General features: G+C 31.1%; 1 protein-coding gene across 5 annotated transcripts in view; it reads right to left on the reverse strand.

Moving 5' to 3' along the window:
• The window catches only part of LOC118204970 (uncharacterized), a 48,101-nt gene extending 26,203 nt beyond the window's left edge, over positions 1 to 21,898 (reverse strand). For 3 of the 5 annotated variants that reach the window (XM_085812552.1, XM_085812550.1, XM_085812551.1), the window contains exons 1-3: positions 18,356 to 21,898; positions 7,509 to 7,611; positions 5,298 to 5,428 (exon numbers count right to left, since the gene is read on the reverse strand). In XM_085812552.1, coding sequence (XP_085668678.1) covers positions 20,274 to 21,209 — 936 coding nt within the window. In that variant the 5' untranslated portion in view covers positions 21,210 to 21,898 and the 3' untranslated portion in view covers positions 5,298 to 5,428; positions 7,509 to 7,611; positions 18,356 to 20,273. The remainder of the gene's footprint in view (positions 1 to 5,297; positions 5,429 to 7,508; positions 7,612 to 18,355) is intronic. The other 2 variants (XM_085812553.1, XM_085812554.1) reach the window with 2 other exon arrangements.

Here is a 21,898-nt window from a genome sequence, read left to right on the forward strand (position 1 = left end):
AAATTGTACAAGATATTTCTGCAAACATATAATTCGCCCTAACTTGCAAAATATATTCAAGTTACATTTACTAATAAATAAAAAAAAAATTTTGAAAGCTTTCAGATTTTATATTATGCCCAAAGGGTCTTTTTTTATAAAGTTTTGTGTGTTACCTTTATTTATTAAATATCATGTTCTTTGCAAATAAACCATAAAATTCAATTCAACAGCATTATCACAAAATAATTTTAAAATGACCATATCTTTAGAATTTCCGATACAAAGTCTCGTGCGCTGGAGACAATTCCAATTCCTTGATCTCGAATTGCACAGTCCGCAAAAGTTATTACGATTTTTAGAATACAGGGAAGAAATACCCAAATTAAAAATGAGGAATTAAGAGGCTATTATGAAATTAAATTATAAAGCTGACTTTTAAGCACACAGACTGGCATCTTGAAACTGTACAATTAAGTTTTATATTTTGGAAGAAACAAATTCAAAGTACAGAGGAGGAGGATCATTTTGAAATTATAATCAAGAAAATGCCATTTATTCATGGCATGTTTGTATTTAGGAAATTTTAGGGTTTTGGGTTAAATCTTTGACTGCTTAGAGAATTAAACTCTTTCCATGAAGTTTAAGTTTCATTTTAAAGAATAGATAATAACCATTTGTAGCTAAATCCAGGCTCAAAGAGATGTAGTCAAGACTGCTGTTTCTTAATTACACTGACACATTACAGTTTTGGAACAGACAAAAGAAATCGAGGTACAGAACACTGTTGCACAAACTTTTTTTTATGTGAATGCTTCCATGTAAACTGCTCAGCTCATATCTTTTTCCCCCCTCCAAGATGGATCCAATTTTGAACCTCCCTCACTTTTAATCTCTTATTACTCAATATTTCCTCCTGTGCACAAACAATATTTTCGGATGTCAATAAATTTAATGATCAAACCTCGGAAGAATCATATTCTTTACATTGATCTCCAAGTGAAATCATTTTATCCATTTTTTCTCGGTAGTATAGGATGAACCTTCTTTATATAACAATTTAATCCTAGATTAACACTCAATTTTAAACATTTTAGAACAAACTACAACATTACTTCATTCAGTAAACAGTTAAAATGGACAAATAGGGTTTTTCTAATGAAACTTTCAAATTTATTCTCTAAGCATTGCCATTATATGTCTGCAACATTAAATTTCTGCTAAACAGATTTTTATTCATATTTTCTTGTTTCTTATTATCTACTTTTTTTTTTTTTTTTTTTTTTTTTTTTGAGAAAATCTAAGCACAAAAATTTCGTTATTTTACAATCAACAATAATTGAAACAAATTACACAGGAAAAAAATATACATCTAAAAATTTTTTAAAAAAGTCCTACGTATTTATAGAAATACAAAAAGACCCTTGAGATAATTTACACTATGGAATGGAGCAAAACATGTGACAGCTCCATCAATAGTCATAGAATGAACCCTCAATTCTCCATGTACTGATGCAACAAGTGCAGAAAAATATCACACAAAACCTACGATAAATTATTTTACGTATCACAGCGAACCAGCATAGCAAACAGATAGGAAATAAGATCATACAGTATAACATATTAACATGTACACAGGCAAAATCCAAATGAAAGGCATGAAAATTTATTAGTTTATTGGAAAATGTATTTCATTCAAGGGCTATAGCTTTTATATATATATTGAAATAATCTATGTAAGTTTCTAAAAGTTCAGTATACATCAAAAATATTTTTTTAGTTAGTGACAGGAATATCAATAGTATTGAAAAAATAAAACACATTTTTCAATAACTGACATTAAAAATAATTTAGTGCTAACTTGTTTCACAATTCTATTGATTTTATTTGGCCTTTCATTTTTATCCATAAGAAGAACATAACATTAACTGAATAAAATTAAATAACACTGTTTCATAATTTAATTACAATAATAATAATAATAATATAATTCTTCTTTTGTTCCAAAGCAGTCTTACACAGTCATAACAATGCCAGAAAGATTGAGAAAATTAGAAAGATGTAGTTACAATATAATTATGCAGCTAACTTATATTAAGATGCTTTCATCCCATAGGAAGAAGTACAGTGTTAATCATAATTGTAATTACATAACAAACATGTGAATAAATATGCATTCTAGTGCATCCAAGAGTTTCAACTTTAGTATAAAATGGTAAGTTGTAAATATGTACATTAAAAGAAAATTCAGTCTGAATACCAGTGTATAATCTAACATCTAAAAAAGAGGTTTATTATTAAAGAAAAAAGAAATTCTTGTTCAATTCAAAAAGATTAAAATATCATACAACTATTACATTTTCTTCTTAAAATACTATTAGCAACTGCAAACTCAGGAAGTTGACCTTTATTGTTAAATATTAAAATTCACTTTAAAAAATTCAATTTTAAAAGCTTCAGTATTGTAACATTTTTGTAATGCAAGTTAGTATAAACAGAAAAATAGCAAAATATTAATAAATGCATATTACAAATTCAATTCAAAATGTACATTACTATGCATTGTAATTGATTGTTTGAAATAACTCATTTTGAATAAATTAGTAAGGAAAAAGAGAGACAGAGTATTGCAAGCTGGAGTTTACTAAAAAATGTCATCACCATTATCTGATTTTTATTTTGGATACAGGCAATAATATAACAACAGAAGTAAAATTAAATAATAATATAACAGAAGTTAAATACAGTCAAAAGTCGTTAATTCGGACACCCATGATCCGGACCTCAAAGCTACAAACTTTCTGCGCATGCGTCGCGTTGACGCAAGCACATAGGCGTTTACGCATGTGCATAAGACCTTTATGGCTGCGAATATGCATGTGTGCATGCACATAATATGTTTACGCATGCGCATTTAATGTATAACGGACGGTATAAGCTAAGCTAAAATTATCTAATTCAGTTAATGTTGCAGATTTTGTTGTTCCTTAATCTTCGAATTGGATTTGGCTTATTATTTTTTGCAGACTGTTAGAGCAATTTTATAAAAGTAAGCTTGAACTCACGATTATGAATTGGAAGTTGATCTGTCAGCACTATCTTTATCTTCAGGGCAGATGTTTTTATTTTATATGGCTTATAATTCCTTACTAAATGTAGTACTTCATCTCGATGCACTCCGTCTTTGATATGATTTAAACCAAATTCCTCGTCATTATAATTCGCTTCCGATAGTGAAGAAAGTGACACAGAGGTTATTGAAAATGAAAAAATTTCAATTGACAAATTAGTTGGTATTCTCGACACAGCAATTATAGGACTTGAATAGCGGAACTTTGTAACTGAACAAGAAATTACATCTGTTTATAGAATTAAAGAGAAAGTATTATCACATAAAACGAAGCAACTTAACAACTTACATTGAAAGAAATGTTTATTAAAGTAAACAAATAAATATTAAGTTTTTTTTTTTTTTTTTTTTGTAAATTTTGATACCCTTTAGATCATAATTGCTCTTTATTTCATAAATTACGGTTTCATATTTTTAATTTTATAATTTCTGCATGCCATCTTACCAGATTTAAACTGAAGATCTATGATCCGGAAAATTCGATAATCTGGAATCGCCGAAGTCCCGACGAGTCCGGATTAACGACTTTTGACTGTAAGTAATAATACAGCAAAGGAGTAAAGTTAGAAATTTTGCAATCAATAACAGTATATGGTCTTAGAAACATATTTTTTACTTATGACACAAGGCTATAAAATAACACTTATTGCAAATTACTAAAAAGCGTATGTAAAATAATCTTTCAAGAATTCACTTTTTTGTGCTTTTCGGTGAAAGGGATTTTATGACATTAATTTCATATGAAATTATAATGTTATTTTTAAAAATAAAAATGTTGTGCACAGCTGAATAGCAACAATGTGTTCTTAATGTTTATGATCTTAAGCCACAATGGAAAGGATTTAATGCTAACTGAAAACTGAAACATTTCTTTGAGGTACTGTTAAAAGTTGCATGAACATTTTGACCTCTTAAGTGTCAGTTTTCTGAAAGATAAGAAAAGTGACATATCTGAAAGAGAATGTATGAGTAATATTACATAATTCGTCAATTACATATTCCTATGTAAGCATTATTATGATTCTTTTCATGTATATTATAAATTTTTTTAATTTCCATAATACATATTTTACTCATAGCTGCCAATAAACTAGGATGTTCACCAACCCAAAACTGGGAATTTCTGGAAGGTTTTCATGCTGTACAGTGGCACCATTTTAAAAGAACTAAAAAATGATTCTAATTCCCCTTATAACATGATTCTGTTTATTCAACTATTTACAATGATTTTGACATAAAATATATTAATATTTAAATACATATTCTAAATTTTATATTCTTTTGCTAATTTCATTTTGCAATTATCTTACATTTTCATGTTGAGAAAATTCTGAATAAGTGAGAAAAGCTTTAATTTATCAAAGTGCTTTTAAATATGGTAAAAATAAAATTAATGTACATACTGTTCTGTGGATAAGCATAGTTAAAGTGCCATATATTTGTAAGATACCTTCCTTATTGTTCATAGTGTAATTAGAGGCCTATCTGACTAGTAATTGGAACATCCAAACTTCAAAGCTTGATGAAGGCAATGTATATTTTTTATATTTCCTGCCACTAAAAATTAAAAAATTGCTTTACGGTGATACAAATTAAAACATGAATAATAGTTCTTCACAACAAGGATCTGGCAACTAGGTTCAAACCCCCCGGTGCTTTCCTGGTGTAACTGGAAACATATATGGCCAGAATTTGGAAAGTCTACCATTCAAATCCCCATAAAAGTATTGCACATTTTTTGTGTTCCTTGTTCCAAAATGTACCTAATGACTCCATATATATATATTAAAACAAAATTATACAAAAATATTTACTGATTAAACATTGCTTGAATCTTCACATAAAATTCTATAAATGCCTAACAATAGATTAAGACAATTGAGATCAATCAAAATTTAGTACAAAAAGTTATCTTGAAAATAACTAGAGATGGGGGAATTAAATTTGCACAGTCTAAACTTCATTAATTCAATAATAAAACTTGAACTTCGCAAATTTTATTTGCTGCAAAACACTTTCATTAGTGTTGGTTCAAAATTAAAAACCGACAGATTTGGTGATCTAACAAAAGACCAAGAGATGTATCGAAAAACTGGGAGTCTCCTAGTAAAAGCGAGAGAATTGGCAGCTCTGTTATACTGCTATCAATAATTTAGGTATCATTTTAAACTATTTATATATTACTTACTTCTAGATTTTGCAGCAGGTCAGCCAAAATGCACAGAATCTAAGCAAGCATAACACTTCATACTTTTATACATGTAGCTTCCTAATATCAGCAAGGAATTTTGTGCTTCATGTGGAGTCTTCAGCAAATTGCTAAAAATACATATATAAAAACTCACAAACTGATACAGCATATCTGTAAGTAATAAAACATCCGATATTAAGCTTTTTTTCAGCATTCAAAGTAATGCATAATTTCTATAGCATTGTCATATTGATATGAAATATATATAAAAAATATTGATTTTGTAGGAATGTAATCAGTTTTACGGTAATGCTAGTTTTCAAGCATTTTCAAAAGTAAAATTTAGTAAACAGTTTTGCTAAATAAAAAATAAGTAGTAACTAAGTAAAAATTTTACAAAACAGTTTAATGCTATATTTATTTCACCCCCCTTAATTCGTATTCAATTACAAGTTTTAATTTCATTTAACGACAGTAAAAAATAATAATGAAAAATATTTTTTAAATTTTCAAATTATTAATTTAATTTTTAAATTTTAAGAATTAAAAGTAAAAATTACAGTTTATCATTTTTTAGTTCCATAAGCTACAAATTTTTATATTTTTATAATTTTATAATAATATTTTAACAATTATTTATAATAATAAGCTATTTTGCATTTAAGCATCATTTTGTAATTTTTGTGTATATCATTTAGGTGACTTCACAAATAATGCTCTTGATTTATTCTAATTTGAATAATGTTTGACACTTTATAAAGTAGAATAGAAGAGAAACACGCCAATGTGACAATCAAAATCACAATAACAACCTTGTATTCACGTTTGCAGAATTTTCAAAAGTTTGGGGAAGGGAGCTTCAGTAAACAATGGACACTGAATCAGAAATATGGAGACCACAACTTCAGGAATCACTGAAAAGTTTGCTTACAAAATATATTTACAAATGACTTTATCAAATTACCTCAAGAAGTGAGAGCATTTGCCTCAGGTAAAAAATGAGAAGGGGTACAAAACTTGGATAAATAATTTCCTATAGCCATGAAACTAACACTTACTTTCTCTCTGTAAAACCACATGTACTTGATTTAGAGGTCTGCAACATCTGCTTTTTTTCTGTGCAAGTAATTTGTCGACACCCCTGTATTTTCCAGGATTTGCTAACATGCAATCTTTTTAGTCAAACAGTTGAGAAATATGTGACTGGAGATAATGATAAATGATGCAAGATTCAGAAAGTGAAAATTTTAGAATTTAAAGTACTTGTCTGATGGCATTCTCTAAACAGTATTTGTCTTGTTTTGAAATTTAAATTTATTTAGTTTATTAAAATACGATATAGATTTATAAATTTTTATTCTTCAAATTTATCATTCTTTCAATATTAAAAAAAATGAAAATTTTTTCCCCAGTAATAAAAAAAAATTAAAGATGTAAAGCTCTTTCCAAGTAAAATTCACAAATCTGACATAAAATGCAAAATTTAAGTATAGCAGAAAAATAGCTATAAAATTAACAAAGATACCGAAGACATCAAAATGTAATCCACGTACAAGTTTAAGATTTGCATTAACACTTGCACAGATTTCTGAGAAAGACTGAGAAGTCAAACAGTCATTCTCAGCTAATGAATGAAACTGGATCTTTTAAATACATTTCTAGAGATTTCTAATTCATTTTATATTTTCTAATGTAAAAACAAATTAAAAAAAATATTAGAATTCAAAGTTTGGAAATAATTCAAATTAGATTTATAAAGATGTAACACAAATGGATTCTTTTGCGAAAGGGTGCGTGCGAACTGGATGTGGGTGTCATCAAATAGCAGCATGCCAAAAAACATACAAAATATCTTTCCTTTACAAGCTATATTTTCTTGTAATTAAATGAAAACACAAAAGACCATATGAGAGAGGACTGATTGTAATGAAGTTTGGCAAATAACTAATTAAATGTTAAAAATAATAATTTAAGAAATTTAACACTTGTGATGTATTTCATGCCACAATTCCCACAAACACAGTATAAATGAACACAAAAATATTGTATAAAAATACTTAATGTTAATAAAGTTTCTAATATAATCCCCTCCAGAAAATGAAATATACACAACTGCATATCTTAAATATAAATTACATTAATTGTTTGTTTCGTTCAATGAGATAACTGTTGCAATTTAAAACTAGAAAGGTATTTGCAAATGTTTACCTCTTTTTCATATTCTCTGCCTTTTGATTGCAGAAAATTAATTAACTTTGCTTGTGGAAATATAGTTTCTTTACGCTTCATTTTTTTCGTGTGCATTGCTGACCTGCAATAAATCAGAAATTTAACATAATAAAAAAATATTTAAAATCACTAAACAGAAAATATTCCTACCGATAAATTTTAGTACATAACAAATAATCTATAAAATGTTACTAAAATGAAATCTTCAGTTTACTTTTTCACTTTGAAGTTCATTACACAGATCTCCAATTATTTGACTGTAATTCGTGTTGATTTTCTTAGGCATAAAAGGTGAGCACAAAACTGCTCTTTTATGGGATCAGATCAGAGCTATTCACTCAATGGACTGGATCAATCCTCTTTTTTATGACTCACCTCTCACTAATGTAATAACCTTGCTGAGTGAGTGAATCAAAGAACAGGGAGTGAATCAAAGAACATTCTGGAAGGATGGAGTAAAAAGTGGAGAGAATCAAATGAGCAGTAGGATGGGGAGAATCAACTCAATCAAACCATTAACTACATAGACTGATTTCTTTCAGCTGCAGTTTGGAGATTCTATAAAACCTCCTTTCTACATAGAACCAACAATAAAATTCCATAATAAAAATTACTCAGAATGTTGGGAAATGATAAAAATTAAACTCACTTTTAACATAATAGGATAATTATTACTTTTTTCCCTAAAATGAGAATCGAAACATCCTGGCATGCTTCTAATAAAAGGTCTCGATAGGCTAATTCTAAAAGAGCTACTGCTCTTTTAAATAAATCATTGTTTGCTGGCTCAGTACCGTGAACTGGTTTTGTTAATCAATTCACAAACAAAGAGCACTTCTCCATCATCAAGTGCTTCAGTAAGTTTTAAAGTACTGAGTTTTAGAGAAAATATTTGGGTTATGTGTCAAGCAGCCTCGTTAAAAAACATTTTTGCTGCAAATGACAGAAATATCAAAACAAACAGCCAAATTTTCTAAAGCATTAAAAAATACAAAAGCTAAGACTAAAATTCTAATTCTCTAAAAGTGAGGGATTAAAAAGATTTCTCTCCATTAATTCCATCAAACTGTAATTTTTCAATAATTTAAAAATCTATATTTACATACTTTTATATACATTACTTTACAATAAGCTATAAACTTTTAAAACTAAAGTATAATTATATGACATCACATAAAAAGCAAATTTTTATATATTAAAATTAATATGGCTGCTGGCATCAGAATGGCTCTCCTGTTGATCCTCGTTAAAGGATTTAGCGTACACTCATTCCAGTTAAGGGGTCTCAAAAGAGTCCCATATTGTTATTTTTCATCACTACCTCCCTTTCTAAGAATAGATAATTTGCACACTTGCTGCCTCCTTTGGATGTGGTAGATATTTCTCATTCTCCCTCTCCAGAAATGAGCCCTGATTGCCCATCATCCGCTGCGACTTTTGTAGGCATATAACCCACCATCGACAGTTGATAAGGCAGACGCCAGGACAAGCATATGTGGTCTGTCTGAAGTTATACAGAGTCACCACATAATATGGACACGAGGTCCAGTTGGATTTGGTCTATTAAAAGCAGTCATCTCCAGAAGGATGAAGCTCTACTCCACATATAATTGAGAACTGTTAGCAATATATACTGCAGTGAAGTGATTTTGAACGTGGTTGAAGGTTGGAATTTGATCATTTACACCACCAATAACAAAACAGAAAAAAAAAAAAAAAAACACTGGTTTGTGCATTTTAGCAAAAACTGGAAAAATGCAGCCCACATCAATGGGAACAATTCTGCACTGATATTTGCCGCATAAGTGGAGTAAACAACACAATAGTACATATATAGATTTCCAGAATAGAAATCAGCCTTATTTCTAATTTGACAGCTCTACACTTCAAGGCATTTAGTGACACTCAACGAGATGATCCAGGAAAGCATTACAACCAGTGCCAGTACAACAACTCACATGGTCTCTCACATCCTGATGTACCAGGTACATATCGGTTTATCCATTCCAGGTATGTGTGCCCACACATCAACAAAACAACAAAGAATGGATCAAAGCAAAACAACAAAGAATGGATGAAAAGTTGCAATGCCTGTCAAATTCACAAGTACACAGAAACATCTTTAGGTACCTTTACAGTAACTGACACTAGGTTCTCTCACCTGCACATTGATATCATTGACCCTTTACATCCATAGGAAGAGAAAACACACTATCTCACGATCTTCGACAGGTATACAAGATAGCCTGATACCAATTTCTAATACTTATTCAGAAACAATCTTTTGTGCACTGCTTAGTGTTGGACATTTCACTCTGGATGTCCTGCCGCCACTATAACCACAGATCAGGGATGACAGTTTGAGGCTTCCCTTTTTAGACAGCTGACCCAGTTGATAGGAACCACGAGAATCAGAACCAGTGCTTTTCATCCACAAGCAAATGGTCTGGTAGAACAATTCCATCAAGTGTTAAAAAGATCAATAAAAGCTCATGAAAATCATAAGGACAGAAAGTTTTGCAAATAATTCTTCTGTGTCTCAGAGCTGCCATCAAAACAGACCTTAAGGCTTCAAGTGTGTATAGATTATCTCTGCGACTACCAGCTGATTTGTGTGCACATGCTACGCAACAACCTGTTTCGGCTTCTAACTTTGTTCGACAGTTACAAGAAAGGATGAATTGCATAAAACCTTATCATACAGCATATGCTAAGGAAAAGATATTTTTGCATTCTGAATGAAAAACCTGCACATGTTTCTCTTCATGTAGACAAAATCATTCCACCCTTATCTCAGCTATATACTGATCCACATGGAAATCCTGTCATGAAATATGACACAAAACCACGAAAACTGATACAAAAGTACGGGCAGGTTGTGATTTCTTGGACAGAATGAAGGCAGCTTTCATAATTAATGATACTGCCAACAATTCCTGCCTAGGAGTCTACAGCTAAAATAGTGGATAATCCAAAAAGAGGACAGAATAAAACCACAAGATCAGTTCAAGTGGCAAAGTTCAATAACAGCGTGATCACAAAGATCATACAATCAAAAGTCGTTAATTCGTACACCCATAATCCGGAATGATCTATAATCCGGACTTCAAAGCTGAAAACTTTCTGCGCATGCGCCGCGTTGACACATGCGCATAGGTGTTTACGCGTGCGCGTAAGACCTCTTACGACTGCGCATTTGCGTGTGCGCAAGCGCAGAATACGTTTTCGCGTGCGCGTTTTATGTATAAGGAACGGTATAAGCTAAAATTATCTAATTATCTATTTCAGTTAATGTTGATGATTGCGTTGTTCCTTAATTTTCGAATTGGATCCGGCTTATTATTTTTTGCAGACTGTAAGAGCAATACTATAAAAGTAAACTTGAACTTTCGATCACGTCAAATAGAATTTCCGAATCTGGAGCTCCCAAAGGATCGTACAAAACGAAAGTATGTTTCAATGTCCATCAAACAAAAAGTGGAATTGTTGCAAAAAATGGATAAAGACATGAAGAATGTGACAGAGAGGTTAGTGAAAATGAAAAAATTTCGATTGACAAGTTAGTCGGTATTCTCGGCACGGCAATTAACAGGACTTGGAACAGCGGAACTTTGTAACTGAACAAAAAATTATGTCTGTTTATAGAATTAAAGAGAAAGTATTATCACATAAAACGAAGCAACTTAAACAACTTACATTGAAAGAAATGTTTAATAAAGTAAACAAATAAATATTAAGCTTTTTTTTTTTTTTGTAAATGTTGATACCCTTTAGATCATAATTGTTCTTTATTTCATAAATTATGGTTTCATATTTTTAATTTTAGAATTTCTGCATGCCATCTTAAGCGATTTAAACTGATGATCTATAATCCGGAAAAATCGATAATCCGGAATCGCCGAAGTCCCGAAGAGTCCGGATTAACGACTTTTGACTGTATAATGCAGATTTTTGTATCATGAGTAGATTTAGTAGTGAAAATGGGCTGTGTTACTTTCATAATAAATTGTCATAACATTTCCTTTCCTTCTTATTTAGTCCAGTGAAATGATCAAATGCATAATGCATACTCTTTTCATATTACATTTTCATGTGTGCAATCAAAATTTGTTTTGCTAAGCATATTCAGTGACCGACCAACTCTTATGTAAAAAAAATTTTATAGTTATTTTTCATAGTAATCAACTCATTATCTCCACTTTACTAAGTTATCTAACCAGGGAAATCTAACCAGGGAAATACTTATGTAATGGGCATTCTAAAAATCAAATTGTTCACCAAAATGTCAATCAATGGCACCACCCAATAAACAAACAAACTTCTTGCAATAGAGGGTGTAGCATGTTCGATTTCCCTGAGTGGAGTTAATCTCGGTCAGTTTGTCAGTCAGCCACATGATAGCTGTTCACTGAATGTGCCATTTTTCTGCACTTGTACACAGTGATGTTTCAAAATAAAATGTGTTTAATTGAAGGATTTGAATCTTTGTCAATCCATCTTCCTCATCATGTATCATAGTTAATAAATTGTAAAGTAAAATTCAGTTTTAGTTTATAAGTAAGAAATTCCAAGTATGTGTTAAGTAAGATTCAGTTTGTAATAAAATAAATTAAATGCTAACTTGTAAAATGTGACTCGGTTTTCTGAATCTGTACCCTGTTTTTCATAATAAGTACCATTGAAGGAGAAGATTTAATTATAGTAATGGTTGCAATGTTTCACAATAATTGCTTTATTTGGGGAGAAATACATATTAGAATTGATAGAGTTACAAAAAATTTAAATACCATACTTGCTCATGTATTCATTCCTCAACTAATTTTATCTTTCAAAATCAACAAAGGAAAATTATGAATGTAATTTAATTTCCAGAGTTACAGTAAGTACACAATAAATAAAAATTAATCATACATAAACTATTGGGAACTATCAAATTACTATTTCTTAAAGAGAAAAAAACCCCTACATTCGATTTAAAATGCACTGTAATATTAATACTATTGCAATATCTCATGGATATCGAGTTCATATCTGATGGAAGTTCAGCCACTGCCTGGCTCAGTTCCCTATTAAAACTCCAGTGGCACCTCGGGTAAATGAGTCTCGCCCAAAGTTCAGGGAAAAGAAGGATGAAGGAAAAAAGGGTAAACAAAAGACCCATATTTCAAAAAATCGAATGTATCAGTTGTAAATATGGCTATTATGAATTGGAACATAAATACCAGAAGTAAGCTGAAATCACAAGTTTGGAAAGTTTCTTAAATATGAAAATATTTGACATGTTCAGGTCATGACATGACAGCTTAACAAAGAATGCATAAAATACTTTCAAGTAATAAATGCAGGAAAAATAAAATGGATGAAATGCTAATACAAAAAAGACAATACAAATAATAATAATAAAAACAAATATATTAATAATCAAGGGAATAAAATTCACCAATAAACTAGCCTTTAGAGAGAAAAACTATGTACAACAGAAAAATTATGCAGATATTTTTAAAAGTTTCAGACCTAGCGCTATAAAACTAAAACGAAAAATGTGCGAGGAAATAAGATATTGCTTTAATTTGCATACAAAACTTATTTTGTTTTCTATGTAATAGTTTTAAGTAATTTTTGGTGTATAAAGAATTCAAGTAATTGATATTTCAGAGGTCTTATTTTAACATGTATTATAAAAAATTGCGCCTAAACAGACAGCTCAGAAACAACATTAAATTTTAAATAAATTAAATGCTAACCTGTAAAATGTGACTCAGTTTTCTAAATCTGTACAATGTTTTACATAATTTATGCATTCACATGAACAAACTTGAAGCACGCGTTTGGCCATTACGGCAATCCTTATGCAAATCCTTAAGTTAACACTACAGAGGAGATCAATATTTCACCAGACTATTTGATCATTCCATTTTTTCTCTGAGAATGAAAAAGCTCACAAGACTTCTGTGTTAAGCAATACAGGGTCCTTACACAGGTTCCACTTAGAAATCACTGAGAAGCAGGGACGTGCCGTCTATAGCAGCAAGGTCATGTGGTGCACAATGACAACAAAGCCTTCAAGCCACCTACGATAAGTTTCTTACTTACCAGTACCGACTGGTGGCGAAACTGTACTAGTATTCTTTTTTCTCTAGGGGCTCTAGGTATGTACACCATTCACTGTTCAGTCAAAAGTTTTCAGGTTTAAGCACGCAAATTTTGGGTTTATTTAAATGCTTTTGTGGTCAGTGCAAGTTCATTAATCTTTCACTGTCGTTAGCCATATGAGAGCACCATAAGTATTCATAGTATAATAGTCCTGATTTGCTAATATAGTGATTGTGAAAAATAATTAAAAAGTAAGGTAAACGATTAAGTGAACTCAGCTTTATATGATAATACTAATAATTACAATAATGCTTTTTTCAACTTAAAAAAAAAACTTATAGTTTTAACTATACATTCAGTTTACCTAATTTTCTATAAATACTTACTGAAATTTGGCAGTACGGTAATTTTTTTGAAATATTACAGCAATTATTATGGAATATTAACGAATTTGGGAAGCACTGAGCACGATGAATTTAATTTTCATAAAAAACTTGAAGCTTTAACCAACAAAAATCAAACTGGAAAAGATGTGAATGGAACAGAACTTTTACACGAATTACAATTTCTGCAAAATTGTGATAAAAATGTGAAGTCTGTAGTAAAACAACTACATTACAATAAATAACTTAACTCACTCATTTCCAAATATTACAATTTTATTATGTACAGTACAAAGTCTGTAATCTGGACGTCCATTACCCAGAATGATCTGTAATCCGGACCTCAAAGCCACAAACTTTTTTTTTTGCATGCTTTATGCATGCACGTTTAATGCTACGCATGGGTGTTTAATGTTTACGCATGCACGTATGGCACGAAAAACGAAGCGCCATTTTATTTTCACGAAGTAAAGAATTTTTTTTTTTTTTTAACTCAACATTTTTTTCCCAACAATCTGCTAGCTGAATTGTTTATTTAGTTTATGCTAGAACTTTTATGGAACAAAAGTGCTTAATCATGACGAAGATTAGGTGCAAAATTGGGAGAAAGTGCAGAATCGCCCACTGCTTGCCGCGTTTTTAAGAATTGCACATACACGTTATCATCCATGTACACGTCGACCTATTTTCACTTAAAAGAAAATCCCAGAATTGCACAAAAATGGCATTGTGCACACTCTTGACTTTATCTATGTACACTGCTAAAGTCCTAGCTAATAACCTTTATCGCCTTACCAAAATGTCGGCAAACTACCTGTTACCATATTTCAAAGATTGGCCCTTTTTTTTTTTTTTTTTTTTTTTTTGTAAATTTTGATACCCTTTAGATCATAATTGCTCTTTATTTCATAAAAGAGATTGCTTTCTAAATTAAAGTTAATAAATGGATTTCTTATGATCTAGAATGGGCCAGGAGCAGCTTGAAAATCATGCTATCATTTCTATAGAGTCTGACTTTTTAAAGCAGCTGGATACTGAAAATTTTATAAAATTCCAGTTTCTACAAGACATTTCCATTGTTTACTAAAATCTTATAGAATTCCAATTTCTACAAGACATTTCTGTTGTTTTCTATCATGTATTCAAATACATGGGCAGTCGCCCAGATGGTATAGTGGTTAGAGGAGCCTACTATGGTACCGAAGACCAGTTTCGAATCCGGAAGGAGATATGGATAATGTACAGTGTTAGTGTGGTATGCGGCGAGCCGAAAGTCCTCTCGTGTTGATTGGAGGGAGATCCCCGGAATCCTCCGCCCAGGGTGTTCTCTCTCAAAATTGGGGAGTGGGGGGAAATAGATGTCCAACCTCTCTTCGGAGTAGGCTCTGACAAACTCTGTTCCATGTAATATGGACAAGACAACAACAACGCATGGGCAATCTAAATATATCTTCTTTAACCTTTTGCTTTTTAATAATTTGGCACGTTTTAGAGTTTTAACATGGTGTTTTGTTTTGTTACTGTCATTTTATTGTGAAAAAAAAAAAAAAAAGCTCTACTCTTACATGCACCCTAAGATCACCAAATGTAGCGATATGTGCTCTGCGCTGGTTTTTGGCATGATTCCGTGCTGTGGGATGGTTTGGTGGACGATGATGTTTGTAGGCAACCTTTTGACATTTAAATGCTTTTGTGGTCAGTGCAGGTTTATTAATCTTTCACTGTCGTTAGCCATATGAGAGCACCATATACAGTCAAAAGTCGTTAATTTGGACACCCATAATCCGGAATGATCTATAATCCAGACCTCAAAGCTAAAAACTTTCTACGCATGCGCCACGTTGACACATGCGCATAGGCGTTTACGCGTGCGCACAAGACCTTTTACCACTTTACTTTATATGTATTATGATAAGTGCGCATATGCGTGTGCGCAAACGCAGAATACGTTTTCGCGTGGGCGTTTTATGTATAACGGACCGTATAATCTAAAATTATCTAATTATCTATTTCAGTTACTGTTGATGATTGCGTTGTTCCTTAACCTTCGAATTGGATCTGGCTTATTATTTTTTGCAGACTGTAAGAGCAATTTTATAAAAGTAAACTTGAACTTTCGATTATGTCAAACAGAATTTCCCGATTCTGGAGCTTCCAAAGGATCATACAAAACGAAAGTATGTTTCGATGTCCATCAAACAAAACGTGGAATTGCTGCAAAAAATGGATAAAGACATGAAGAATGTGGCAGAGAGGTTAGTGAAAACGAAAAAATTTCGATTGACAAGTTAGTCGGTATTCTCGGCACAACAATTAACGGGACTTTGTAACTGAACAAGAAATTGTGTCTGTTTATAGAATTAAAGAGAAAGTATTATCACATAAAACGAAGCAACTTAAAATAACTTACATTGAAAGAAATGTTTAATAAAGTAAACAAATAAATATTAAGCTTTTTTTTGTAAATTTTGATACCCTTTAGATTATAACTGTTCTTTATTTCATAAATTAAGGTTTCATATTTTTAATTTTAGAATTTCTGCATGCCATCTTACGAGATTTAAACTGATGATCTATAATCCGGAATCGTCGAAGTCCCGACGAGTCCGGATTAACGACTTTCGACTGTATATGTATTATATTTGTTGCAATGGTTTAATTGCTTGTTGGCTCGTGTTGTGCGTGTTTTGAATGTTGCAATGAGAGGCATGGTGGCAAGATTTCAGTCGCGCACTTTAGATTGTGTGCAAAGTAAATTTAGTATTAAAAGGTACGATGTTAACGAGTCTTTTATTCATGGGTGTGTTTATGCAGATGGAAGTGCATTTTCAGAATTTCTGTGGGAGTCAGGACTTTTCAACTGGCGTGTCCGAAATGCAGAGCTGATATGAGAACTCCGACGAAGAATGATGTTTCTGATAGACTTGCGTGGGTTTACAGTCAAATGGTTGCTGGTAAAGTACGTGGCTGTCAGCTGAGTTTTGAGATTTGGATTGTGGTTTTTCATGTAGTAAGTTAACTTCAGAGGAAATTTTTATCGTTACTTTTGAAATTTTGAATCGCAGAAAGACATGCGATATAGCAAAATCGTGGCACTTTTGTTCACAGACGTTGTGCGACTGGCGAAATTTTATTCACATATGTATTATGATAAGTGCATTTTATTTTGTGTTTGTTTTGTAGAATGTTATATTCATTGTTTTTTTACTATGAACTTCTGTTGTTATTTGAATTGTTTGTAATTTTAGTTTATTTTGTTGATTTGTGCACAATGCCTAGATTGTGCAATTCGTAGATGATTTTTTATAAGTTTAAACAGTGCATGGTATTCTTTGAAATTTATTAAAGTGAGGTGTGTGTAGATTGCAGATTCTTTCGCTGCCTAGATTGTGCAATTCGTAGATTTTTTTTAAGTTAAAACATATCGCTGTGTACATGGATTCTTGTCACATATTTTTGGTTAGTAACTTTATGTTTTTGCTATCTAAATTTTTTGTTTCGGATTTTTAGCTTAAATTGTGTGTTTTCGGAGATATTTTAGGCTTAAAGTTCGAAATGTAGAAAAAAAGTTTAGATAGTAATATAGCAAAGTGGAGTTCCTTGCCAAAAATATTTGGCGACCTGAGAGCGCATATAAGAGTAGTTAAAAAAAAAAAAATTAATATTTTTTTTACATGTGTGTCTACTGTTTGCCTCAAGTAAAAAATACGTACCTGTATTAACAAGTATAAAGAGTGTCATAAATTTCAGTGTTGTTTTAGTGGGTGGTAATTTTGGCTCAATACAAACAGAGTAAAAAAAAAGTCGCCTGTCAGTATTTTGCACGACAACATCGAAGATACTTGGTGCGTTCCTGCCAAGACAGAATAAGTCAAATGGGTAAATAAAATGTGAAGTATAAAAAGTTACCTACCAATTATAAATGCTAACTGATTAGGATAATTTGGAACTGTTTTCTTGTTATGCGAGTTGCTGAAATCATAGTTTAGCAAGGAATAAATTATTATTTACTCATCTGAGGTTTCTTATTTGTTTCATGATATCACATAAGTGCATATTTATCATCATAAATGTTGTCTCATACTATAAATTTCAGTTCATTAAAAGCACAAATGATTTTAACAGTTAAAGAAATACATAACTGTAACACAGAAACACTACAAATAAGCATTCACTATTTATAGACTAATGATTCATTGCTTAAAAAATGCTGGAATTAAGGTAATAAGCAGATATTTCTACAACACATGTAAACAGTCAGTTTCACTTAATTAAGATAAATTCATTTTGGCCCAATTAAATGAATTAATAAAAGATAAATGAATTAGTAAGTAAAAAACAGGTACTTACATATTATCACATCGACCAGCCAAGTAGCAAGATTTAGTGCCAATAACCATGGGTGTCAGAATTTCACATTGATTGGTGGCCACTACTGAAATTTCCACCAACAATCAACACATAGTACTGAAAAATAATAATTTAGATACCTATTTTAATGCTTTAGTAAACTGTCATCTTTTATCAATATTTCTTCAGTCATTCTTGATAGAAACTTGGAGTATTTCTCTATTTTCCTTACTGCTCAAAATTTTACGAATCTTCAAAGGTTTTAATCCACAAACAGATAAATGGCATTGCTTTTCATAGCTCGACAACTGTCAGTTTGTTGCTGATGAACTTGCTAATACGTTTCCATCAATAGATTTGTATATTTAATTAATCAGTTTTTCTCGACATACAACTAGAGTACATCATATTGACATATTTTTGAAAACTGCTAAATTCTGTGCCACTGTCAAAATTAAATGTTTAAATTATGTATTAGTTTGGTTTCCATTTTTTGAGCTTTGACCCAAAATTTGATCCAGATATTTAATTTTGAAATCTGGAAATTGGCCATCTTTCTGGCTTTCCTTATGAGGTTGATTAAAATATAAATTATTATAAATCAAAGTTGATGATATTCTTTAGTGATTCTCCAATGCGTAATATTCTTAAATTCATAATTTTGTTACATCTCGTATGGCAAAAAGTTTCATGCAAGTAGTTTATAAAGTAGTTATACCTCTACCAAAAAGTCATGAATTCATTGACGACTTCGGAGAATATTCGCAAACACGGGGACTAATTTTGTGCCAAAAAAATGGGCGAAAGGCAACAATTCTTCTCAAAATGAAAACATGCTAAGAATTCTATACAAGAGCAATCAATCAATCAATAAAATTAAAGAAGCAAGAAAATTCAGTTCATTTTTTTAGGTGAAAACAAAGTGATCCTCAAACACTGGAATTTAGTGCCAGTGATAGATAAGCATGACATCACTATATAGTCTTAAGATCTTCATGCATGAGTTTATTTTCTTGATTAATTAATAAATTGGTTTAGTTTCTGTCAAGAAGAATATAAGCTAATTGCTATTTATCATTTTTTGCTTCATATTTTGAAAAAAAAAAAAAAAAGTTATTCAATTTTGGAACCTGCCTTCGATGGAGCATAATACAGCAATGAAGTATTACAAGATCCTAGCATCGAAAAAAGTGTGCATCAGACACAATATGCAACTTTATTTGAAAAGAGATAAATGACAGCAATGCACTATGAAAAATCATATCTAGTGATTTCAATTTGTTACATATTATATCAGCAAATTTTCTGTTTATTATCTAAATAAAAAATTATTGGGTCCTTCAAAATTCTGTGGAAATGATCACCACAGTTTGGTGAGACATCCATTAGCTTTCATGGTTGCTAACATTTCTTAATCCAAAAATATATTTTACTCTTACACGTTTAAGACCCCTAATGTTGCTTTGATGTCTCAATTTTTTTTTTCAATCTTACACAGGCTTTTAATATTTTAGCTATTAACAAATAAGATGATTGTTTTTATAATTTTAGACCAGAAAGTTCTTTTTTTAGTCATTTGGCTTTAAATGAAACAATGAATTTTTATACGTTCAACTACCTGGAATTTTCAAATATCTAACATTTTCTGAAATTTTACTGCATAATATTTCTCTCCTGTATACATATGTTAATGAATATGCAAACTATATTTGTTTGAATAATTACAATTATTATTTCATTAATAATTTTTTGCATATAATATAACCGTACATTTTTAATAAGAGTTTTCTCCTTACATGCATACATCAGATTTTTCTTTAAAGAATTATATCACATATGCAAAGCATCTCTCTGTATATGGTTATTTATATGCTCTAAAAAATCTTGCTTACGAGTACATGACATGCTACTACATGTATCACACATGTGAAGTTTCTCTTGCATGGATACGCATGTGTACTACTAAATGATGTTTCTGTCCAAAAGATTTGTTACATTTAATACATACATATGACTTCTCTCCCATATGAACATGCATATGCGACACTAAATTACTATTTTGTGCAAACGATTTGCTACATACATGGCACACATAAGGCTTCTCTCCTGTATGGATACGCATATGCGACGCTAAATTATTTTGTGCAAATGATTTGTTACATATATCACATACATGAGGCTTCTCTCCAGTATGCACACGCATATGATATAACAAATGATGATTATGTGCAAATGATTTATTGCATATATTGCATACATACGGCTTCTCTCCTGTATGGGTACGTATATGTTGAGATAAATGATGCTTTTGAGCAAATGATTTGTTACATTTATCACATATATAAGGTTTTTCCCCTGTATGTACACTCATATGCTTTAATAAAGCACGTTTTTGCGTAAAAGATTTATTACATATATCGCACACATATGACTTTTCTCCTGTATGGATACGCATGTGATCCACCAAATGATTCTTTAGTCTGAATGCCTTTTTGCATGTGTCACACACATGAAGTTTCTCTCTTGAGTGTATACGCATATGCATTGTTAAACTATGCTTTTGTGCGAATGATTTGTCACATTTATCGCATGCATGAGGTTTTTCCCCTGTGTGTGTATGCTTATGTTCCACTAAACGATGTTTCTGCGCGAAAGACATGTTACATTTATCACATTCATGAAGTTTTTTTGATATGTGGACACGCATATGTTGCATTAAATGATGCTTTTGAATGAATACTTTGTTACACATATCACATGCATGTGATTTTTCTTCTGAATGGATACACATACGTTCCACTAACAGACGTTCACGTATGAATGACATGTTACATAATATCATATTCTTCTGCATAAATACGTAGTAGTAAATCAGCTTTTTTTTTAATGATTTCTGGCATATATTGCAAATATTACATTTATCCAGCGTATGGCCAAACAAAACAATCCGTACTTCAAAAAGTATACGTTTGCGGAAAAAATAATTACTGTTGTAGAAAGAAATTCCAGATATAATTTACCACTTGGCAGAACACTTTAGCTTCGTTTTCTATAATGTATAGCCACTTCTGACAAACTCTTCGCAATTTTTATTGAGCCAATATTACAAACAAAATATATCACAACGTACATACCTTAACAACTTTTTGCTTCGAACAGCTCTATCTTTCTGCCCGTAGAATCAAGGAACTTTTGTAAACGCTTGGTTATAGCCATGAAATTTAGAATACATGGAGTAAGCATGACGTCACAAAGTTGAAGCCAAGTTAATAAGTCTTAAAATTAATAATAATAATAATAATCTTATAATGGGCGCCATACAGCCTACGGATAAGACTACGAAATATATTATTAAATAAAATTACACTGAATTTGAAAGTAAATATCTGTCCGTAATATGAGAATTTGAAAGCAATATAAATAAGTCCACAAGCTCAGAAAAGTGTTTTTAGGCATAATGTGCATAAAATACCATTCAAACTTCCAGCGATCTTCCAAGTTTTACCATGTATACATTGATAATATAGCTACAATTTTACACGT

The sequence above is a fragment of the Stegodyphus dumicola genome, chromosome 3, assembly GCF_044657685.1.
Source record: "Stegodyphus dumicola isolate Sdum_Otavi_A_Nest chromosome 3, ASM4465768v1".
Taxonomy (NCBI): domain Eukaryota; kingdom Metazoa; phylum Arthropoda; class Arachnida; order Araneae; family Eresidae; genus Stegodyphus; species Stegodyphus dumicola.